Source organism: Bufo gargarizans, chromosome 1, assembly GCF_014858855.1.
Source record: "Bufo gargarizans isolate SCDJY-AF-19 chromosome 1, ASM1485885v1, whole genome shotgun sequence".
Lineage (NCBI taxonomy): Eukaryota > Metazoa > Chordata > Amphibia > Anura > Bufonidae > Bufo > Bufo gargarizans.
In genome coordinates this window covers 249,059,679-249,084,674 of record NC_058080.1, presented here as the reverse complement: position 1 = coordinate 249,084,674, position 24,996 = coordinate 249,059,679, and the positions used below count along the sequence as shown (strand labels likewise).

General features: G+C 43.3%; 1 protein-coding gene across 1 annotated transcript in view; it reads right to left on the bottom strand.

Annotated features, from left to right (window-relative positions):
* The window catches only part of BANK1 (B cell scaffold protein with ankyrin repeats 1), a 265,057-nt gene that overhangs the window by 185,763 nt on the left and 54,298 nt on the right, over positions 1 to 24,996 (bottom strand). The window contains exon 2 of the mRNA XM_044277573.1: positions 20,693 to 20,889. Within this exon, the coding sequence (XP_044133508.1) occupies positions 20,693 to 20,889 (197 nt within the window). The remainder of the gene's footprint in view (positions 1 to 20,692; positions 20,890 to 24,996) is intronic.

Genomic DNA, 24,996 nt, shown 5'->3' with positions numbered 1-24,996 from the left:
AATGTTCACGGAGTCATTTCCTTTTTTTTGCGGCCCCAATGACGTGAATGGTTCCCCCCAAAAAATACAGAACAGACGCAAAAGAAAATTAAAGTCAATGTGCATGAGTCCTCAGACAACTTTATTGGACAGAAAAGAGATCCATCCATTTGCGTGTTTTTAGCGATGAGCGAGCTCTGGACTATTTGCTTGGTAATTTAGTCAGTGTAGTTTGTGATATGGCAAATTATGACTTGGTGAATCCTGAATGATAAAAAAGTATTTTGGTCATCTTCGCACATTGATGTTATTTATAATTTTAGTTCTTTTTCACACGTATTGGTATTGGCAATAATACGAATCTGCAATACAGATGTGTTACAGATGATATTTCATCAGTATGCCCGTAGTAAGTATTACAGATCAATTATATTGTCTTCTAGGGAGGAAAGCAGATGCAATATGAATGAAGTACTGCTGATATACTGATGCAATATGGATGCACACACACTTGTATTTCGATCATTCTCAATAGACTTATTTTGATAAATGGATGAATATAGTGTATAGCACATTTTTACATGCAAATTTTATGTGAATAAAACCATAGATAAAAGGGGTTGTGAGAAATCTTAAAAAGTGCCATTTACACTGTAATTGTGTAAACCTTGTTTAGTCTCCTACACAGCATAACAGTGTACCTGTCAACATTTTCTTCATCCTAACTTCAATGTCCATGCTCCAACTGGCCTCCATTGTTTACAACCTGAACTTCCAGGTTGTGGGCACAGATAAGATGCAACCACAACACTTCCCATAGTGCTGTAAGATCAGCCTACTACACCCTTCCCTGGGATAAAAACTCCGCCCACTACACCCTCCATCATCCCCTTGCTGTCTCCTCCTAAGGTTTCCTCCCACACAGCTTCGATATGACAAGCAGTGGACTCCATCTACCCTGCTTGTGAATTGAGAGATTCGACCAGCCCATTCCAAGATGACATGGGTCTGGCATCACAACCATTCGGGAAGGGATTTTTACAGAAAGGATCATGGGAGGCCTGGTCATGATGCCAGAGGTAATATAGTCTTCAGAGAAGGCACAGTTACAGTATGTGATCACTCTCCCAATTGAGACAGAAAAAGTAGTGAAAGTATATTAGTAAGGTGAAGGGCATGGCAGGGAAAGAATGGAGAAAGGGAAAAATGTATACCCGGATGACCCCTTAATCATTAGCTGCCTATTTGAAAAATAAGATTGTGTGAAAATTGGTTACTTTCTGATGGCCCAAATGTGTGTGCCTTATAGCATCTGTATCACAGAAAGAACTATTACTTTATGTAACAGTTTATTATGTCTTTATTTCATATTATTTGAAGGGGGTTTCCACTTTGTACTAAAAGAGACAGGTTACATTGTAAAAGCTTTCACTTGTAAACTGTTTTGATTTTGCGGTTTTTAAAACTGTCTTTTTCCCACAGAAATGCAGGGTGGAGCATCAATTATATATTACCTCCATAAGTCAAATCTGTTGGTTGACACAGTAATTCCACACCCACTGCTGTAACAATGGCATATGAATATGCCATAAATGTCAGATTGTCACCTCTGAGGTGGACCCACCCCTATCTCCAGAACAGAGCCTCCAAACTGAAGGAGAGCACACTACGCATTTCCAAATAAAATAGAGTCAGTAATTATTCTACTCTCCATTTTATACTGCTACTCAGCATTTTACCAGACACGAGTATGTGCTATGTGCATTAGTTAATTCATCGATGCATTTAAGGAAATTAAACTACACAATTTGCTGTAATGTGAAGTGCTGGCTAGCAGTTAATAGCAATGTCTGTGAGTTATGGTTAGTGCATGAAAGCTTTTTCAGTAGGAGCTATTGGAGACAGAGGTGCTGATACTCTGCACATTCAGCCTCTACTTACATCAACATAAATTTTAGAGAGCTCTTCCAGTACCAGTAATTAACAGTTTCCGAATATGTGTATGGTCATATACAGTTCTCTTAATATATTAATGTTGCCATATTTTTAAAGTGAGTAAACAGTACACAGTTGGAGTACATAGGGGTGGTCTCTTAATGATAGAAGAGTTTTCCCATCATAGTGAGTGATCTGCTCAGGAAAATCTAGCACAACATACATCCATATTTGTCACAGTAAAATCTAATTATAATCTCTCAATCATAGCATAGTGACAAAAAAAGACAAACACATTCAGTCAGGTCCAAAAATATTGGGACATCGACACAATTCTAAAATGTTTGGCTATATAATCAAATCAGGTGAACGGTGTAGGAATTAAACAGTTTGCATATGTGCCTCCCACATGTTAAGGTACCAAAAGTAATGGGACAATTGGCTGCTCAACTCTTCCATGGCCAGGTGTGTGTTATTCCCTCATTATCCCAATTACAATGAACAGATAAAAGGTCCAGAGTTCATTTCAAGTGTGCTATTTGCATTTGGAATCTGTTGCTGTCAACTCTCAAGATGAGATCAAAAGAGCTGTCACTATCCGTGAAGCAAGCCATCATTAGGCTGAAAAAAAAAAAAAAAAACATTAGAGAGATAGCAAAAATATTAGGCGTGACCAAAAGAACTGTTTGGAACATTCTTAAAAAGAAGGAACGGACCGGTTAGCTCAGTAACACCAAAAGACCCTGAAGAAAACAACTGTGGTGGATGACCGAAGAACTATTTCCCTGGCAAAGAAAACACTCTTCACAATAGTTGGCCAGATCAAGAACACTTTCCAGGAGGTAGGTGTATGTGTGTCAAAGTCAACAATCAAGAGAAGACTTCACCACAGTAAATACAAAGGGTTCACCACAAGATGTAAACCATTGGTGAGCCTCAAAAACAGAAAGGCCAGATTAGAGTTTGCCAAATAACATCTAAAAAAGCCTTCACAGTTATGGAACAACATCCTATAGGCAGATGAGACAAAGAACAACTTGTACCAAAGTGATGGAAAGAGAAGAGTATGGAGAAGGAAAGGAACTGCTCATGATCCTAAGCATACCACCTCATCAGTGAAGTATGGTGGTGGTAGTGTCATGGCGTGGGCATGTATGGCTGCCAATAGAACTGGTTCTCTTGCATTTATTGATGATGTGCATGCTGACAAAAGCAGCAGGATGAATACTGAAGTGTTTCGGGCAATATTGTAGTGTCCCACTAGGTAAATGTTGGCACTACACAAGGGTCAATTGGGCCACGTTGTTCCCCACCTTTTGTGGAACAGGGTCATTGTATTTTATATGATGTTTTTATATGTATTTTCCTGTTATCTCCTGTACAAGGCCTGTTAGGGGTGTAGTTCCTCCTCCTAGGCAGTAGAGGGAGCTAGGGAACCCCCTAGTATATATAGTCAGGTCCTGGTCAGGAAGTGGGAGTGTGTAGTCAGAAGTCAGTGTGGACTTTAGCCAGAGGAGAGCTGGGGAGCAGCTTCTGACATGCAACTAGATAGCCCAGGCTCCTAGCTTGCCACCGGGAGAAGAGTTTGTCTCCTGAGAAACCAAGTTCCTATAAGAGTTCAGTGCAGAGCCCAGTTTATTCCAGCCAAACAGAGAGCTGAAGGGCAGAAGGATATTCCATAGCAAGGAGACATATACCAGAGGAAGGTTTCCCTACCCAAGGATAAAGCCAGCAATAGGGCATACGGGCCTTGGAGAAAGCCAGACAGGAACTGAGGAAAATACAGCCTGATCTGTAAGTGTTATTCCCTATGAGTATCTTGCAAGGAATTTGCCTGCCGTGTATATAAAGCCTGCCTGTTACCACCTTTCTACATGTGGAACTGACTAAAGACTGTAAATAGTTGAACTGTTCAGAAAAAGAAAGTTCTGGTTCACTGCAACTTGTGTACCTCAATTATTCCTACAATAAATCGGTGTGCCACCGTTACGGGCACTGGCGTCACAAACTTAAAGGGATCTTGCCACCGGCACATTAAACCTGCAACACCCAGGGCACCTCACCTACCACCCGGCCTGGTGCCTATACATAGAGAGTGCCCCAGAGGATCCATGTGCCAGCCTCTCCATCACTGCTGTATGTCTGCCTAGGGTATATAAAAACTGTGAGTACCAAAAACACCCTCGGTTAGTAACTACCCCTGCGACTTCACCATTGCTTACCCTGCAGGGCTGCGTACCGAATATTTTGGCATCACGAACAGGATGCGAATGTTTCTTATGCCATAGTGGAATTTGAACTGTGTACCATTATTGTCTATAAAGTGATAAATGCCCTATCTGTTTATTTGAAAATTGTTGGGCCAAAGAACTCTGAAAAACTGTGGTGTGAAAACTGTATTCTGTGGACTGTTTGCTGATTTCTGAGTCATCGCTTGCTGTCAGTGAATGGACAGCCTTATGCTTAAAGATGTCCGCCTAAGCTGACTGGATTATTTGCTGTATCTTGTTGGCAGGAAGAATTTGGCGCCTTCTGCTGAAGAGAGCGGGAAGGACTGTAATTTTTGCGCCACCGCCTTTAATTTGCATATTGTGCCAAGATGGACACCGCCTCCCCCATGTTGGAGTACCTAGGGGGCGGCCTCCCAGAGCAGTGGGAGGTCTTGACTGAAGTACTGCGTGCCGCCCAGTTGTGTGCAGTAGAGGGATCGAGCATGTTGCAGACGGGAGAGTCTCCAGCTGGAATGGCCTTACCTGCAAGCAAGACCCCAGAGCCTACAATGATCAAAGAGAGAGAATCACTGCCTGCCTATACTCCGGGACCAGAGAGGCCAACCTGCTTCCCACCGTGGTTGCAGCCCAAGCCGTGCCTTGGCTCACGTGATGGATTTATAAAGCCCTCTGCGCAATGGCCTTTGCTGATGGCCGAGATGCGCGCTGCGGCAATACAAAAGACGACCAAGAAAAATATCTACTTCGAGGAGCTCGCGAAGATGGTGTACGAGCGCCACTCAAATACTTAGCCCCATCTGGAGAGAAGGATGGGAGTGGTGGTGACGTTCGATAAAAGCCGAGGATTCGGGTTCGTGAAGGACTACTCCACAGGCCGAGACCTTTTTGTGAATCGGAGGTCTGTAAAACGCAGCTACCTACCTGAACATTTGCACAACCTCCGCAAAGGGGAAGAAGTCGAGTTTACCCCCGCTGAGGGCCTGAGAGGTATGTATGCCACGGCAGTAGCCCGTCCCAAGCTGGGACCAGAGGATTGGGAAGAACCTGAGGAGCCCACCAGTCCGGAATGCGAGCCAGAGATTCCAGCGGAACCCGCTCACAATACCTACCAGGAAAGGAGTTCCTCCACTGGCCCTAATATTTTCTGGCAGCCCACAGTGCTAGAGAAACGGGTGAGTCCCTACCCCTCACCTGAGTTGCCCCACAGGGAGAAGACACAAGTGGAGATGGAAAATATGCAGAGATTCCATGAGACCCTTGATGTCCTGCGGCAAGGAAAGAATCAAGACTCAGCACCTGTACCTGATGCGACTGCACTGGATCCCTGCAGCGGAACATTGCATGAGACTCTGGAGGAACAGACTGCCAGGCTAGAAATCCATCTTGATGGCCTGCGGCAAATTGCTGCGTCCAGGGTGGCACCAAAACCACCTGACAGTAACGATCCATCCAAGAACTCTGATTTCCTAGGCCTGCAGAGAAAGATCCCGTTGCCACCAGTTTAGCGAATACCATCGCTGTGCCCACTATTGCTGTACCCGAGAAACTGTGCTATACTCGAAGTCTGGTGTGTCGCATAAAGCCGGCGCCACCCAGACCCATGAAGCCTCCTCCACCTGTAACCCCCAGGCTTGCGGAGCCTGTGCAAGTGACAAGCCCATTTATTATTCAGTTGCCTGCTAATACCATTTTGTGGGCCCAGCCAAGTATTAATTTACATAGGCCAAGACTCAGAGCGGAGCCAGGATGCACCACATCTGACGACCAGTATGAACTGGATATGTACCTGTGAGTAGGCCTGCTAGGCGATAAATTGCTGAGGGACCCTTACAGTAGACTGAAAAAAATTCTCAATTGGTAGTTGTATAGGGAAACTGGATCACAGAGGCCAACTACCTAAAACATAACTTTTATTCTTATATTTTAAGATCAACAAGGTCCCTCTCTAGGGGACTAATCCGACATAGACAAACAACAAAACAACCGAAAGCGGCCGGCGAGGAACAGAAAGAGATGCTCTGATGTTGACAGCGGGTACTGGGCAACCATATGGGGTCCCTGGTGTAACCCTAGGGTGTCCCTGGTCTATTTCTCTGCCCAGAGATGCCCCCAGAAGGTAGAGGCACTCTGTCCCCGTGCCTAGAACTGTCTGTCTTTGCAAAGGCCCTTACCACACAGATTGGCCCATATGGATGCCCGGGTCATTCAATGTGTGATTTAATACCTAAATAATATTGGTCTCCCTTCTAGTCTCAATGTGTTTCACCTATTATAGATAGGCTCATCAGGAGACAGTGAAGGTAATCAGGTGGTCCACCCACAATGCTTGGTGGCCACACACCAGTGGTTTACACATATAAACCAAAATCAAGGAGAAAACAAATAACTGGAGCTACCCCACGGTCGCAACCAACAGCCAAAGATCTCACAACAATAATATGTTATCACCATAACCAGCCAGTTCAGATAAAACCAATTATTCAGATTAATTAAATACTTATCTTTTAGCTGCATGAGTCCTAAGCGGCGACCTGTGAGTTGGGGTGCTCCAAGGGGCACTAAAAATGAGTCTCCAATTAGTGTGCTGGTTCCTAGCTGATTTAAATTCCCAGGTGGGGCGGTGCCTGATAGTAACTCTCCAATCACCAAGGGGATAGGGGTGTCATGTGGTACAGTCTCCACTCCACCCCTTGCATTGACAGGTGCCATAGGTTAATCTAATCTAGAGATATTCATTTTTACTGGGGTGTATATATATACTAGATGTTGTTTGGAAAAGACTCCTCTCTCTTGTTTATAATATACACTGCTTACAACGGCACTGTGTTTTCTGTGCCGAATCGCCACTGTGTTCTCTGGTTCGCTCGATCCTGTCTGGTGGAACGCACGCCAGGGCTCCAATATTGGCCGTGCGTTCCACCGTGCGCCGGCCAATCCGGGCCTATGACGTCATCATGAGTGCGCGGGACAGGAACGTAGCGACGCTTGCGTTCCAGCGCCGCGTGCTATGGGCGTGGCTATGCATTCCACTACGCTCGCCGGCCCCGTCTCTGAGTCCTACAGTACCGAGGGCCTACAGGGGGGAGGAGTGAACTAATTCCTGGTGAATGGTTGGGGGAGAGGGTGTCAGAAGTATACTAACCACGGTGATAATACTCAAGTGGGAGGGGGATAATTGATGATAGACTCTATCAGGTATCCCTCATGGAGGTGACCCCATTTAAAGTAAACAACATATTTATGTGGGTCGCTTAATCCTGTCAAAGTGCATGTATGAGACTCAATTGAAATTATTCACAATAGATAATGAGTTAGTTGTCAATAAATGGTGTCTCATACATACGGGATGTGAAAGTGGCACAGCATGGGTAAAAAATGGGAGATGTTTTACCCTCCAACCTGGAGCTAGGACAGTCGTAATACTATGTATGGCAGATATATATGATGAAAATGTATGACCTAAATCATTGGATAGGTCCTATTGATAGTCAAAGTGACACTTCGCGTGTCGATATCCGGTTCCGTCATGAGGAAGGAAGCTAAAACATGGTCCCGACAGGATGACCGAGTGTTTTATAGGAAACTAGAGAATGTTATTTGTTCATTCAGACCGCTTGGGGACTGTGAACGGAACCGGAAGATCCACTCCGTCTCTTTCTGGAGGATCCTTCGGTCCCAGTCACCCCTTCTAGGGGAAGGTCTAATTAATTCCAGAGCGGAGAATTTAATTAGTCGGGAGTCCCCGTTGTGGATGTCCCACATATGATTGGCAATGGGTGTGTCCTTCCTATTTTTGATATCATTCACGTGTTCCAGGATTCGTCTCCGGAATTCCCTAAACGTTTTACCGACGTAATCCTTTGGGCACGTGCATTGGGCCAGGTACACAATCCCCTTACTACGGCAGTTTATGAAATCCCGTATGTCGTACATTCTACCCGTGAGTGAGCAGATGTTCTGTTTAGAGGGGTTGATGTTTTTGCAGGCTAGACAGGACCCGCATCGAAATGTGCCTAATGGCTTACGGTCAAGCCATGTTCCCCTCGGAACGGGTCCTGAATAGTGACTGTGAACCAGTCGGTCATGAAGACATCTCCCCCTTCTAAACGAAATGCTAGGACGAGAGGATAGAATATCTGACACGTCCCGGTCCATCAGGAGGATCGGCCAGTACTTATTGATAATTTCCCTGACTTCTTTATTTCTTGTGTCAAATGTGGAAATGATTCTAATCATCTCCTCCTTTTTCTCCCTTGACTCTCTAGGTATCAAAAGAGAACTCCGCTCACAGGAAGATTAATTATGAAAAGCCTCCCTAAGAACATGCTGCGGATAACCCTGTATTGAAAACCTCTTCTGCAGTTTCCTTGATTCTTGGAAAAAACCCTCCTGGTCTGAGCAATTTCTCCTCATTCGTAAGTACTGCCCTCGGGGAATGCCCCTCTTTAGACTGGTTGGATGGTGGCTCTCCCAGTGCAGTAGGCTATTTGCGGCTGTGGTTTTCCTGAAGGTTGAGGTGACAAGACCGCCTCTGATTTTAGTGACCCTGACGTCCAGAAATGTTAATGAATCCGGATGAAACTCTGAGGTATTAGGAGAGTCCAAGCTCGTTGATGTTAAGAGACTCAACGAACCTGGTAAACTCCTCCAGACTTCCATTCCAGATAATAAAGACGTCATCAATGTATCTGGTCCAGAAGACGATCTTGTCACCCCACCAATTACGGGTGTCAGGAAAGACCACTTGGTCTTCCCACCAGCCCAGGAGGAGATTTGCATAGGTGGGAGCACAGGGACTCCCTATAGCGGTCCCCCTGAGCTGGTGGAAGAACTGTCCGTCGAAGAGAAAGAAATTATGAGTCAATACAAACTCAAGAAGGGTCAATACAAAGGTGTTGTGCAGATTATAACACACGGCTCTGGTTTTTAAAAACTCTGATGTGGCCATAAGGCCTTCCTTGTGGGGAATGGAGCTATAAAGTGCTTCTACATCAATACTTCCAAGGGAACACGCCGGATCGATATTGAGGGCTTCAATTTTACGTAAAAAGTCCATCGTGTCCCTTGTATGAGAAGGCAAAGAGGACACAAAGTTCTTAAGTATGTTGTCTATATAGATGCCACTATTCTGTATCAACGAGTCCACCCCAGACACGATGGGACGACCTTTTAAGGGAGATGTACCCTTGTGAATCTTAGGTAGCCCATAGAACGTGGCTGTCTGGGGTGTACTGGGTAACAAGAAACAATATTCTGCATCACTGATTACCTTCTTTGATAATCCATCATTGAGTATGGATGTAAGTTCCCCAAGAAATTTCTCCGTGGGATCGGAAGATAGAATCCGATAACAGTCTTTGTCATTTAATAATTGTCTACACATCACCTTGTCTGCCGGTTTGATTACTATTGAGGCATCACGCTCAAGTGTGCGTAGAGCCTCCATTTCCTTCCCGGACAGATTATGAAAATGAGGTTCATTTGGGGACAATTTGTCCAGATCTTCTGTAACCATTTGTAGAAAAATTTCGATATGGTCGTAGTTCATAGGGAGTGGTGTCTTTTTACTTTTGGGACGAAGCTCCGTGAAGGGGCCCTGGCCCAGTGTCCGGGAACTCTCTTCATGCAAATTGCGATTACTGTTTTTCATGAATTTATGCCATTTTAACTTTCTGGCAAATAGGTGAAGGTCTTTGACCCAAGTGAACGGGTTAAATTTAGTGGTAGGAACGAACGATAATCCTCGCTTTAATAGGGCTTCTTCAGCTACACTAAACGTTTGGGGGGGATAGGTTAATGATCTGTAGTTGGTCACTTTCCCTTACCTCACTCCTGCCTATATGCGATCCCGGAGTTGGTAGGGTCCCCCTCTTGCCAAAAAATCTCCCTGGGTCACCGGTATGGGATTGGGCAAGGAGGAAGAGGAAGAGGAAGAGGAAGAGGAAGAGGGAGGAGAGGGTGAGGTATATTCGTCCTCTCCCCTTCTCCGGCCGTATGATCTTGGCCATTTCTTATTGGAGTGCCCTCTTCCCCCTCCTCTCTGGCCACCCCTTTTTGGGTTCTTCCCCCGATTCCGTTGTGAGTCAGAGTCCGAATGTTCTTGTTCAGATTATGAGATATCCGTTTCAGGAGTGGGCTGGGTTTTTGCAAATTGATATGCCCTATTCTCCCTGAATTCTCTCAGGTCCTTATTAAACTGCCTGTGTTTTCTCTCTTTAATCTGTCCCTGAAATCTCTCTACCGACGTTTGGAGAGAGGATTCCCTCCTATTAAATTCCGGGTCAGCTTTAAAGGATACTGCTGTTTCTATTAATTTTTTGAGTTTTTCTGATGACTTTTCGAAGTAAATTCGTTCTTCACACAGGAGTATATTCATCAATCTCGATGAACTATCAACATCAGAGCATCTCTTTCTGTTCCTCGCCGGACGCTTTCGGTTGTTTTGTTGTTTGTCTATGTCGGATTAGTCCCCTAGAGAGGGACCTTGTGGACCCTTACAGTAACTTAACTGTTTCAGGACAGGAGTCCTATGTTTTGGCACCATGAGCTGCTGCCAGTTCCCCACGACCCAGTGGTAGTTGAAAGGCCACTGAGAAGTCCAATTGCTCTGCTGCCATACTGTTTACTAGGACATCCTGCCTGCTTTAAGTGCTAAGCCAAGTTGTGCCTGCTGTTTTTGCACCTTACCCTTTTAACCCTCTTTTCAGGTTGAGTAAGGGATATTACAGCACTACGTTTTATACCAGGACTTGCCAGGGAAAATATCCCTGAGATGTGGAGTGTTGTGCTGTGACTTTTATGTGCAATATTAAATTCAAGAACTGTGCCCAGAGATGACCACAGTGCTTGTGGGCCTCTGAGATGCTGTTTAATGGGACTACTGTATTTTATTATTATGAACTATCCTGGTTATTCCTGATACGCTGTACCAGGTCAGCGCCCCTGTTCCCTGTTCTATCCTGTATGAAGTGAACGACGCCCCTTTTTACCGCACTTGTTTCTTTGCCAGCGGAGCTGCCTGACATATTTGTACTGCAAAAGTAGTGATTATTGTATATGCCAGCTTTGCATTTATCTTTGTCTTTCAGGTTGCAGTCTCCAGCTGGGCGGGCCCCCTGTGTTGCACCGAGGATGGGCAACCTCAAAGCAGCGGGCTATGTAGTGTTCCACTAGGCAAATGTGGGCACTACACAAGGGTCAATTGGGCCATATTGTTCCCCACCTTTTGTGGAACAGGGTCATGGTATTTTATATGATGTTTTTATGTGTATTTTCCTGTTATCTCCTGTACCAGGCCTGTTGGTGGTGTAGTTCCTCCTCGTAGGCAATAGAGGGAGCTAGGGAATCCCCTAGTATATATAGTCAGGTCCTGTTCAGGGAGTGGGAGTGTGTAGTCAGAAGTCAGTGTGGACTTTAGCCAGAGGAGAGCTGGGGAGCAGCTTCTGACATGCAACTAGATAGCCCAGGCTCCTAGCTTGCCACCGGGAGAAGAGTTTGTCTCCTGAGAAACCAAGTTCCTATAAGAGTACAGTGCAGAGCCCAGTTTATTCCAGCCAAACAGAGAGCTGAAAGGCAGAAGGATATTTCATAGCAAGGAGATATATACCAGAGGAAGGTTTCCCTACCCAAGGATAAAGCCAGCAATAGGGCATACGGGCCTTGGAGAAAGCTAGACAGGAACTGAGGAAAATCCAGCCTGATCTGTAAGTGTTATTCCCTATGAGTATCTTGCAAGGACTTTGCCTGCCGTTTTTATAAAGCCTGCCTGTTACCAACCTTTCTACATGTGGAACTGACTAAAGACTGTAAATAGTTGAACTGTTCAGTAAAAGAAAGTTCTGGTTCACTGAAACTTGTGTTCCTCAATTATTGCTACAATAAATCGGTGTGCCACCGTTACCGGCACTGGCATCACAAACTTAAAGGGATCTTGCCACCGGCACATTAAACCTGCAACACCCAGGGCACCTCACCTACCACCCGGCCTGGTCCCTATACATAGAGAGTGCCCCAGAGGATCCATGTGCCAGCCTCTCCATCACTGCTGTACGCCTGCCCAGGGTATATAAAAACTGTGAGTACCAAAATCACCCTCGGTTAGTAACTACACCTGTGACCTCACCATCGCTCACCCTGCAGGGCTGCTTACCGCAATATTATCTGTTAATAATTAGCCAAATGCTTCAGAACTCATTGGACGGTGCTTCACATTGCAGATGGACAATGACCCAAAGCATACTGCAAAAGCAACCAAATAGTTTTTTAAGGGAAAGAAGTGGAATGTTATGCAATTTCCAAGTCAATCACCTGACCTGAATCCGATTGAGCATGCATTTCACTTGCTGAAGACAAAACTCAAGGAAAAATGCCCGAAGAACAAGCAGGAACTGAAGACAGTTGCAGTAGAGGCCTAGCAGAGCATCATCAGGGATGAAACCCAGCGTCTGGTGATGTCTATGCGTTCCAGACTTCAGGCTGTAATTGACTGCAAAGGATTTGCAACCAATTATTAAAAAGTGAAAGTTTGATGTATGATTATTAATTAATCAATAGGAGGTGGAGTCTACATGGCTAGACCACATGAGGCCTTAGATACACACTTCAGCAGACAGTATCCAACATGAAAATATTTGATAAAGGATTATTAGACTGTATCACACCTGATAGACTAAGATATAGCAGCACAGCAAACAGTACCTGACAGGACAAGCTTAGATACACACCACAACAGACAGTATCATTCAAGATAGGATAAGATATACAGCTCAGCAGGCAGTATCACACATGAGAATCTTTGATAAGGGAACAGTAGAAGCAACTATATAGGAATTGTATCGCGGATGACAAAACTGGATACAGAGGCCCAGTGAGCAGTATTGGACATGATAGGCTTAGATACACATCACACCAGACAGTATCATACAAGATATGATTAGATACACAGCTCAGCAGGCAGTAGCAAACACAACAGGCTATGTTACAGGCTCAGCAGACTGTATGTACACGTGCTTGCTTATTCAAGATATTTATTGCACTCTGGGAATGGTGAGAAAAGTGCCGGTGGACTGTTAGTGATTTGATGCACCAAGAGACAAACAATAACCTAGCATGATTTATGTATGGGTGTAGTAACATGGCCACAGGAGGTGTAGTGGGCGTGGTCACTGCAGAATGACCAGAATCTAAAAATGAAATGTCCTTAACCCCATAAGGACCAGGCAAATGTTTCTTGTTGCATTTTGTTTCCTACCAAAAGCCCCAACTTTTAAAAATTATTCATTCACATGGCCATATAATGGCTTATTTTTGGTGTTACAAGCTGTATTTTTAATGGCACCATTTAATTTACCATATGGTGTACTGGGAAAAGGTAAAACTATTCATTGTGTTGTGAAATATATATAAAAAATTCCGCCAGTAAAAATTGACCTGGCAACCTTATTCAGTGGGTCATGCGATTATGGTGATAGCAAATTAGCTTAGCCTTTACTATGGTATATTACTTTAACAAAAATATAAAAACCTTTGAAAAAATACATTTCTTCGCATCGCCATTTTCTGAAACCCATAAAGTTTTTTTTTTATACTTCAGCATCTACAGAGCTGTGTTCAGGTAGATAAATCTCTGAGCCACACCTGGGGTCATGTTCAGGTAGATAAATCTCTGAGCCACACCTGGGGTCATGTTCAGGTAGATAAATCTCTGAGTAACACCTGGGTCATGTTCAGGTAGATAAATCTCTGAGCCACACCTGGGGTCATGTTCAGGTAGATAATACCCAGGATGGAGCATGGCAGTAACCTTCTCAGTTTAGCTCTTCTGTTAATGTCCCAGACTAAAAAAAAATCCTGTGAAAAACAAACATAGTAAAGGCAGTGTCGGACTGACAACTCATGGGGCCCCCGGGCAATAGGGATTATGGGGCCCCTGTGTCCCCGCCCACCCTCCAGCCACTCCCACACACAGCCCCACTCACATATCACACCGCCCACATCACCTACACTTGGTGCAGAATTTCTCTTCACTATGTTCAAAATAAATGTTTACAATTTTTTTTTTTTAAATCACGCCCTCCACCACAACACAAGCGTATCTCAGACTCAGTGTGCCGCTCCTCACTGGCACCGCAATCTTCTTCCTCCTGCTGTTGGCTGGCGCGCACAGTGTGACGTCACAGATTGACTCATGCTGTGCGCAGCCCTGCACAGCTGACAGCTGAGCACCAGGAAGCGGTGAGTAACCGCTTCCTGGTCCTCCAGTACTAATCAGTGCTTCACACACGGAGCCGGCGGAGCGGAGGCAGTGGCCAGCGGGGCCTGACGGGGCCCCCTAGTGGCCGCGGGCCCTCGGTCCATGCCCGAGTGCACGAATGGTCAGTCACTGGTCATATATTCTCCCTTGACTTACATCACTGAGACATGAAGCCTCAGCGGCACATACCTGCTATCCACCACTTTCCCACCAGATTATGTACATTCCTCTGCATAGAACATCACAGTTTACTACAGCCTAGGCTGATTTATTAAATAATGAAACACCTGCAGATTATTACAATTTGGGGCTGAATCCATAGAAATAACTCTCAGAAGGCTATTTCCAAATAAATGTGTTTTATATTTTCAAATATAGTATGTAAAATGTTGGCACTATGTCTGTTTAAGATGGTGTTAGCACATTACGTATGCACTTAGTAAGGACGCCGGTGACATACAATATAGCATTAGGAGCTTCCTATTACATAAAGGTTGATAAAATGCTTTCGAGGCTGGGTGCTCAATCATTTGTTAAAGACTGTTTGAATATGCAGTTTATGACCTTTGAATAATTAAAAACATGAATTGAATACATAACTGTCAATATCTAACAAATTAGGCATCAATGCACATAAATTGTTCAGCAGTAGGCCATTGCAATAAACCACCCTCAGCAAGAAATGCTTAAACATACTGAGAGATCCTCGTCCCTGTTCATTTCAGTTCTGATAGTATCCTGAAATGGAACAAATCTGATATAGAATGATACTTATCTGTATGAGCTATTATTTTATGAAAATGAATTGGAATCCCTGTATTTTATACATTTCACAATAAACAAAAGCAGTACAACCAGAGGTCCACAACCAACTAAACCTAATCTAACCAAAATCAAGACCAGCGAGGGAGTTTAACTGCAAATATGCTCCTCAGGAATGATAGGAATAGGATTTCTGCACTCTATAGTGAAAATGGCGGTCTCCAATAAACAGGTCACGAGTCCGACATATCAATTCCAAGGTTATTATGCTGACAATGTGAGTCAGGATTCAATCAAAAATAATATTAAGTTGTGTTCTCAGTCACTGATGTAAAACAGTCTCTTCAAATATTCATTAAAAGGTCATATTGCCACCAGAAGCTGTGCAACTGAACCTGGTTTCTCAATAGATATTACCATTTATAAAATATACTGACTAGTGACTACTATGTACCGGTACAGTATGTACGGCAAGTGGCAAGTAAAGTAGTGTTGCCACTTAAGAACAAGAATATACAGTTATATAGTTATTACTAGTTATAATAACACGGTGTAAAACTTAAAAAAAAAGAATTAATAAAATTATACTTACCCTCATCTATTTGATCGCGAAGAGCTGGTCGCCGCCATCTTTATTAAAGATCTGGGGCAAAATCTCACGTGGCCTGTGATGTCATCAAGTCGGCTGGCAAATGACAACGTATGACGTTGCCGTATATGGGATTTCATGCAAGATCTTCAATCAAGGTGGCGGCGGTCGTGATCAAATGGATGAGGTAAGCAGGAGTTTTTTGTTTTTTACCGCCATTCATCAAAAATCGATTCACTAGCACCAAGCACGAGGAAAATCCCTTTTGAAGCGAATCACATTTTGCCTAAAATGCAGATGCATTTCGTGGACTTTGATTTGCTCAATACTAGTTATCAGTCGACATTTGATAATGTCCATGCACCTAGACACTTGTAAAACTTGGTGCAATTGGGTTCTAAATAGTACAACCATAGTTCTTGAGAAATTCTGAAGTTAGGATTCGTTCACATGACCGTTGCACTTTCTTGTCCTTGCTGTGGACCGCAAATTGCAGTCCGCAATGCATGGGCAAGGAGGGGCGAATCCGGAGATGCAGTGCAGAACGGAAGCACAGAACGGAACCCCACTGAAGCCCTACGGAGTATTTCCTGGGGTTCCGTTCCGTGCCTCCGCACTGCAAAAAGATAGAACTTGCTCTATCTTTTTGCGGATTCGTCCGTTCCGCAAAAAGATAGAACTTGCTCTGCAGAGGCACGGAATGGAACCCCAGGAAGCACTCCATAGTGCTTCTGTGGGATTCCGTTCGGTGCTTCCATTCCGCAACGCATCTCCGGATTTACGGACCCATTCAAGTGACTGGTTCCACATCCGTGATGCGGAATGCACACCATTGGTGCCCCGTGTATTGCGGACCCGCCGTATGCGGGACGCAATACGGCAACGGAGGGGCAACGGTCGCGTGAACGAGCCCTTACTTCTTGTGCATTCCGTTTCCATATGTCTGTATTTCCGTTCCGCAAAAAAATAGAACATGTCCTATTATTGTCCGCATTACGGACAAGGATAGTACTGTTCTATTAGGGGCCAGCTGTTCTGTTCTGCAAAATACGGAATGCACACGGATGTCATCCGTATTTTTTGCGGATCTGATTTTTGCGGACCTCAAAATGCATACGATCATGTGCATGAGGACTTACTCGATAGTGCATGAGGCATTACTCGACAAAAAAGCATGGTATACTAGAAGGGGGTGTGGCGTCACAAAAAAAGGACCGTGGCCTAATATGCAACATCTAGCGCCAAAAATGCACCACAATTCTGCCATCAAATTCTGTCTCAAAATAAGCCAACCTATAGATTTTACAGAGCTGGATAAAAGTGTCAGCGCCTGAGTCACTGTGATAAATGTGGTGCAGGTTCATCTTTAGGATTAGTAAATCTGCCCCAATGTTACTGAACTAATGTCTACCTGTTGTTTCCATTTATTGTGTAAGGACAGGGATGCTAAACATTTTTGTATGGAGTAAAAATTCTTCTTAGCAAAGCTCATACTGCGCGTCGCTAAGGAGAGTCTGTCTTCAGTTCCACCGAGCACTGAAGATGCAGGTGTGTAACAAGTCAGATAGGCAAGTGACTGACACATGTACATAGTCAGGGACTGGGGTAGTGACAAGAGGCTGGCGGGAAGCCTCTGTATGTTACAATTAGAGATGAGCAAAGTTCTCTAAAATTTGATGCAGCTGCTTCACTGAATTTTACAAAAAAATCTGTTTTGTGATCAATTACTTGGTGGTGAAGTGCATTTCTTTGTAAGTAGCGGGTGACAGTGAACGGTGATTGCGCCGTTCACCCATCATTGAACCCCTCAGATTCTGCATTCGTCGATGATAGCGGCATCTGCGATCAATATTAACCTCCTAACAGTCACATTAAAATTGGAAAAACCCTCCCAAAAATGTCACTTTTTTATTGTAGATTTTAAAATGTGTGTCTGCAGTAAATCTTGTTGGCGCACAATTCAGAGGCCACTATTGCAATTTTGAACCCCTTAGTGACATCATAAATTTTAGCCTTAAGGACTAATAATATTTTCTCCCTTTGTGCTCCAGCAGTGATAACTTTTTTTTATTTTTTCTTCAATTTTTTTATTTTTATTTTGTGGGATTAGATGTATTTTTTTTAGGAATTATTTGGGGTTATATAGTGTATTAAATAACTTTTATCATTTTATTTTTAGGGGAATAGATAAAAAAAACTGCAATTTTTACATTATTTTGTGAAATTTTTTACAATGTTCGCTGTGTGGTTTAGTATAGTTTTCTAATGTGGGTCAGTACATTAATGATAATGTCCCATTTCTATATATTTTACTATTTTTCCTTTCCTCCTGCAGCCTGTCAGCTCTGCAACTGATCCAACATTATTTTCCAGACTGAAGCCTCGTTCACATTTCTGCTGATGCTCACTGTCCGCATTTTCTGCAGACAGCACATGCACCCATTGATTTAAATGTGTCTGTTCACATGTTTAGTAAAAAAATCACGGGGACATGCACTACTTTGACCCATGATGCGGACCAAGCACACCCATTGAAGTCTATTGGTCCGTGTTCACTCCATTTTTCACTGATGACTAATAGGAGATTCTTTGGAAATTAAGTTTCAGCTGAGCAATGTCAGTGAATTACGGATGACACACAGATTGCAAAAACAGACACATAGACCAACCACGGATCCTTCGCGGACAGCATCACGGGTGAAACACGTACTCTTTTTTTCATGGACGTGACACTGACACGGAAATGTGAACGAGGCCTGAAGGTGAGGGGGGGGGGGGCTGCTTTAAAGGGATTCTGTCACCTGCTTTTAGCATTTTAAGCTGGCACCATCGCTATGTTGACTAAAGTACCTTATTTCCAGGACTCTTCTTTTTACTTATTTTCGTTTGGTAGTTTTGTTATAAAAGCGATTTTTAGGTTATGCTAATTAGGGTCCAAGGTGCCCAGAGGGGCGTTTTCTTCACTCTCCGGTGCCCAGTGACGCCCCCCTGCAGTGCCCAAGACAGCCTCCTGATCATCAAAACACCTCCCACAGCCCGGCAAACGGTTCCGCCCCCTCCACACGTCATAATCTACCTTATAGATATGCCCCGTCCTCCTTCCTGTCTGCGGCCAGAAAACTTGCGCAGGCTCAGTACCGCCTGCGGCCTGGGCCTGCGCGATCATCAACCTCCTGGGGGCAACAGCCTCAAAAGTCTAACTGGGTATGCGCCGAGCCCAGTGATGTGACCTGAGCGCTGTTGCCCTCAGGACGTTGATTGATCGCGCAGGCCGCAGGCGGTACTGCGCCTGCGCAAGTTTTCTGGCCGCAGACAGGAAGGAGGACGGGGCATATCTATAAGGTAGATTATGACGTGCGGAGGGGGCAGAACCGTTTGCCGGGCTGTGGGAGGTGTTTTGGTGATCAGGAGGCTGTCTTGGGCACTGCAGGGGGGGCGTCACTGGGCACCGGAGAGTGAAAAAAACGCCCCTCTGGGCACCTTGGACCCTAATTAGCATAACATAAAAATCGCTTTTATAACAAAACTACCAAAATAAGTAACGAAATAAGTAACGAAAATAAGTAAAAAGAAGAGTCCTGGAAATAAGGTACTTTAGTCAACATAGCGATGGTGCCAGCTTAAAATGCTAAAAGCAGGTGACAGAATCTCTTTAAGTGCTCATATCTCTGGTTTGGTACCAGCTAGAGATAGTCTTTAAAAATTGACAGAAGCTCCAGAAAAACTGTTAACACCAGGGGCTAACAAGGCTGCTAATCTCGTTTAATTGAAAACTGCATCCTGAATGCATGTCAGAACTGCACTGTGTGCCAGCAGCCTTAGGTGGTTAAAGCATTTTACTGTTTGCAAAAAAATAAAAAATTGAAATCATACTTAACCTCATGTTGAAGAAGCCGCCGCGGCCATCTTGCTTGAAGATCCAGCGTGAAATCACACGCAGCACGTGATGACATCAAGTTGGCCAGCTTGGTGACGTCATACGTTACCTCACACAAGATTTCGCGTGGGATATTCAAGCAAATTGGCTGCGGTGACCTCTTCACCCTCAAATGGATGAGGCAAGTATGATTTTTTAAATGTTTACCACCATTTCAGGGAAAATTGATTCGTTAGCATGAAGCACGACAAAATATTTCCAGAAATTTGGATCGAACTCCACTTCGTGAACTTCGATTCCCTAAACACTAGTTACAATGACAAACATTTGTAAGCACTTTTCTCACAGTCACTCAAAAGTAGGGGCTTCCATATAAGTGCTCAAACCCAACACCCTAATTTCATAGGAAGCCTATCTTGCACTTTTTTTTAAATATATTTTTGGAGTATTGGATGAAGTCCACCCAGACATGAGAGAAACATGCAAACTCCATGCAGATGTTGTACCAGTTCGGATTCAAACCAGGGATAACCACATATGCTGATCGTATTGAATTTAGGGAAGCAGATACACCTGGACCTTTTGCATGAACAGGCCATCCCATTTTGTTTTAATTGTCAACCCTGCTGCACCCAACATCTCCAAAACCATCAAACAGAAGCTCTTACTTACAGCCTATAGATGGTAGACATTGATATGTCAAAACTTAATGGGATAGATTTATCCAAACTTGGTATAAAACTGGCTTAGTTCCCCATAGCAGCCAACCGGATTTCACTTTTCATTATTCCGAGATCCTTTGGAAAATCATTGGAAAATGAAAGGTGGAATCTCATTGGTTGCCATGGGCAACTAAGCTAGTTTTCCTTAACACCAGTTTGATAAATCTTTCCCAACAAGTACTATAAAAGGACCTAATGTCTAATTATAGCATGTCAGCAGTATCCTTAACAGACTACAAATAAAATACAACGTACAGTAGTATAGAACTATTCTACAGCAAAGCAGTTAACAAAATACTGGTATGTCTATTTTATTATTATACAAATAAAATGGTCAGCACTTACAAATAGTTGATTAATGATATCCTGGATATCTTGATGTCCATACTTTTCAGCCATTTTAGCTGGATCATCCCCATATTTGTTAGTGATTCTGCAAATGGAATCTGCTGCTGGGCTTTGCATTAGCAAAAGTGCCACCTCTTTGAGTCCAAGCTTTGCGGCACAGTGCAGTAAAGTGGGTATTTCTTCTGAGCTGCCACCTAGAATACAAATTCATAAAGAGTTACAGTGTTGGACTGGGGTACCTAGGGCCCACCAGTAAAATTTATTTTGGGGGCCCACTGTACCATACATTCGAATATAATAAATAATTTAACAAGTTTTTTTATATGAACATAGGCTGGTGGAGGTGCTGTACATTGAATATATGTATGTAGCACAGTAAATCGAATGTGTTATGTGGCACTTGTGCAGAGGGTGGGAGACTAGGGGCCCACCTTGCTCAGGGGCCCACCGGGGGATTCCCCTGTACCCCTGTGGGCCAGTCCGAGCCTGAAGAGTTAAATACATAATTCATCTCTGTTTAAATTGTTATTTATATGGTAGTTCATAAAAAAAAACCTTCAATATAAATACAGAGGATGAAGGATATGCATTAAATATTTGATAGGTGGGGTCCTGCATATAGGAGGAGATTCAATGAAGAGGTGGCTATGAACAACTCAATGGGGAAAATGTACTAATACTTTAGACAGCATAAACTTAGGCAGTCTAAAGATACATCACATATAGTATATGTAGTTGTTGGATGATAAATTTGGTGCACTAACTTTATACAATATATTTTGACACAAATTTGGAGCACCAAAGGTCATAAGCCCTTTCCAACAAAGCTACACACATTCTGCTCTAAATATTCATCTCGGTGAGCTAGGTGCAGTGGAGTTTTCTAAAGCTGCATGGTTAGATCCATTAAATTGCACCACATTTTAAAGCATTTCTGACAAGGTTTAGGCTCAATTTTATTAGTAAAATTAGGGCAATATATACAGCTCTCTTCATTAATGTCTACAAGAGTTACAGAAAAAGCTAAGCTTGCTAAAAGAGAGACTGATGTACATGCGCAGTCATTCTATATGTGGCTGATGTGACTGGTAGAAGAGGGGGCAATAACTGTGAATTATGCTTGAGTAAATAAATCTTCGGATCATAGATCCGAAGTCGATCACTTCAAAAACGTTGTTTTTAATGCTGTGTCTGTATAGCATTAAAATGTATGGGCTCTGTTCTGCCTAGCAGGGCAAGAAAATGATCTTAGTTCATTTGCCAGAGTTTAAGAATCATTACAGATCACATTTGCCTTCAGTTTCGGTATTCTGTAGTTATTAGTTTGGTAATAGCACCATCTAGCGGTCTTAAAAATGTACTGCACTTTGTTATTCTGTTAATAAAGATTATTGTGTTGTGGGAGGTGCAAAGCATTGTGGGATTATAATGCATCCTGGGAAGGAAAAGCCCAGTCTTCAGTCTTCATGTTACAAGTCATCGCAGTGCTGTCTCCTGCAGATCTCCTTTTTTCAAACCCCACCATCCTTGTGCCAGCATATCCGGTAAGACATCTACTTCTGTCTCAGGGATTTTGTGTTATGCAGTGCTGTTTTGGTAGGTATAAGTGTTACTCAGGGAAGAGGTTGTAATTGTTTGCTAGCTATATAATCCTATGTTTAGCAGCCATTTTGGACATCTGCTTTATCTGTTAATGTAATATTACTGTACATGCCATGCTATATGTTTTACTTATACGAGATATTTGTATTCTTATAGTTTTACCAATTGATCACATCAAATACTCTTCTTTTACCAATAAACAAGTTAGACTACAGAGAACAGTCCTCTTATATGGAAGACAGGAATGGTTTATACTGAATGTTAGACTGCACACGGTGTGAACGTGTATGAAGACAGAACAGGCTCCATGTAGACAAAATTTGTATCGGCCGAAGTTAGAGCGCGACTTTGGTGAATTACTTCAGTATTCCTATGTATGTCTTTAAAAACATTTTAAAATAAGAATCCAAAGACGGCTTTGATACCGAGGTACCAGCCAGTATCAAAGCCCACTTGGATTCCTATTTTAAAATGTTTTTAAAGATGCAGAAAGGAATACCGAAGTAATTCACCAAAGTCTTGCGCAACTTTGGCCAATACAAATTTTGCCTATGCAGATTTAATGCTGTATGGCCATTTCATTAATAAATAGACTTCGGATCTATGAACTGAAGTTCCATTCGCTCAAGCCTACTGTGAATATACAGCAAAAGGGAGCACATATTAGCGAAAGGGAGCACAGCGACAATTTACTGCACATGTTAAGGAAAACAGCATGAGGGAGAAAGAAAAAGGATGCTGAGAGGAAGTGTGGGAGGAGGGCTTGCCCTGATTGGCTCACAGGCCAACAGACAGCCTGGATGATCCAATCAGTGCTGCAGCAGGCAGGGAGGTGCCCTTACAGAATTTACTAGAACATCAATCTGTGTTGGACTGTGAGTGAGGGTGGATGAGTCTATGCAGTGTCTTAGGGACAGTGTACAGTCACAAGCAAGGTTCTATTCTAGTGTGAAAGACAGGCAAGGAAAGCTGGCAGCCAGGAAGTGATAAGTGAGGAGCTGAGGTTGGGTGGTAGCTAGTGCCTTCTAGCTGCACTTACTGCCCTATAACACAGCTGCAGCTGCTGCAGAACCTCAAAAGCAGCTTCCTGCAAGAACATTTATTTTTTTATTTTTCCCCACCATCTTAACAGAAATAAACTTTTAGTTTTTGTTTTGTTTTGGAGAGGGCAGGGAAGAATCTCAAAACTGTACTACATCCAGAGCATAGATAGTGTTTGAAATGTAAGTGAAAAGATTAAGTACTAGTCCGAAATCCATGTCAGGAGATCTCCAGACAGTTCATTTTTTCCCCCCCCATAACACCGTGTGTGTTTAAACACCATCTGGCACTGATAAGGGAAATTTTTTGTAAACTTTGGAATAGAAAACGTAGAACACATGTCACAGCGAGTTGTGGTTTTAAGTATGCCATTAACACTTTCAAACATACATTTACCATAGCTATGTATGTCAGTGTCACTCAGATATGATTTTCTATTGGTGTCATTGTGTTCAAGAGTAGTGTTTAGTGAGCATGCTCGGCCGAACTGCTGTTCGTCTCGAGCATCGCTATGCTCGCCACATCCGAGTGTTCGGCCGAATACTGCGGGTGCTTGAGTACAATTTAATACAATGAAAGTCAATGGGAGACCCGAGCATCAAAGCAGGCACCCCCTGCTCTGAAGAAGAGAGGATGTCTGGTTCACAAAAAAAGGTTAGAAATTGATGGAAATAATGAGCAAAACATCCCCACAGCATGATGCTGCCACCACCATGTTTCACTGTGGGGATGCTGTTCTTTGGGTGATGTGATGTGTTAGGTTTGCGCCAGACATAACATTTTCTTTGATGGCCGAAAAGTTCAATTTTAGCCTCATCAGACCAGAGCAACTTCCTCCATACATTTTGGGAGTCTCCCACATGCCTTTTCGCATACTCACAACGTGCCTTTTTGTTTTTTGATGAAAGTAATGGCTTTCTTCTAGCCACTCAGTCATAAAGCCCACTCTATGGAGCGTATGGCACAGATACTCCAGTCTCTGCTGTGGCACTCTGCAGCTCCTCCAGGGTTACTCAAGGGGGGGGGGGGGGTGAATACTTTTGCAAGGCACTATAATATATATATATATATATATATATATAAGAGAAAAAGTTGGACTGCACTCCTGAATTGTAGTGAAAACAATAAAAACTTTATTCACCCCTGAAACCCATTGTTGGACATTGCACCCGCTCTCTGGATGGTGCTCCCGTTGGATTTTTCTTCAATATATATACATACACACATATCTACTGTCATATTATTAAAGTAGAACAAAATCTTGTAATTTAAGACATTATTTGTCTTGTGTGACATTTTCACAATAAGATAGATTAAAAGTGCTGTCCAAGATTTAGATATTAATATGGGTCATCAATATCTGATTGGTGGTGGTCCAATTGCCATGGAGCTCCAGTGAGCACTATGGCCTCTTCCTAGCCAGCAACTCAGTTCCATTCAAGTGAATAGATCTGAGCTTCTATATAATGTATGGTGCTGTGCCTGGAATACTGCAAAGAGGCCGCAGAGCTCACCAGAGTGCTGCGGCCTTTTCACACAGCTGATCCTGAGGATAGGTCATCAATATCAACATCTTGGACAACCCATTTAATAATGAAGTCAAAGACCATTGCAATATCAACCCAGTAGAATGCAACATAGCAATAAAAATATAAACT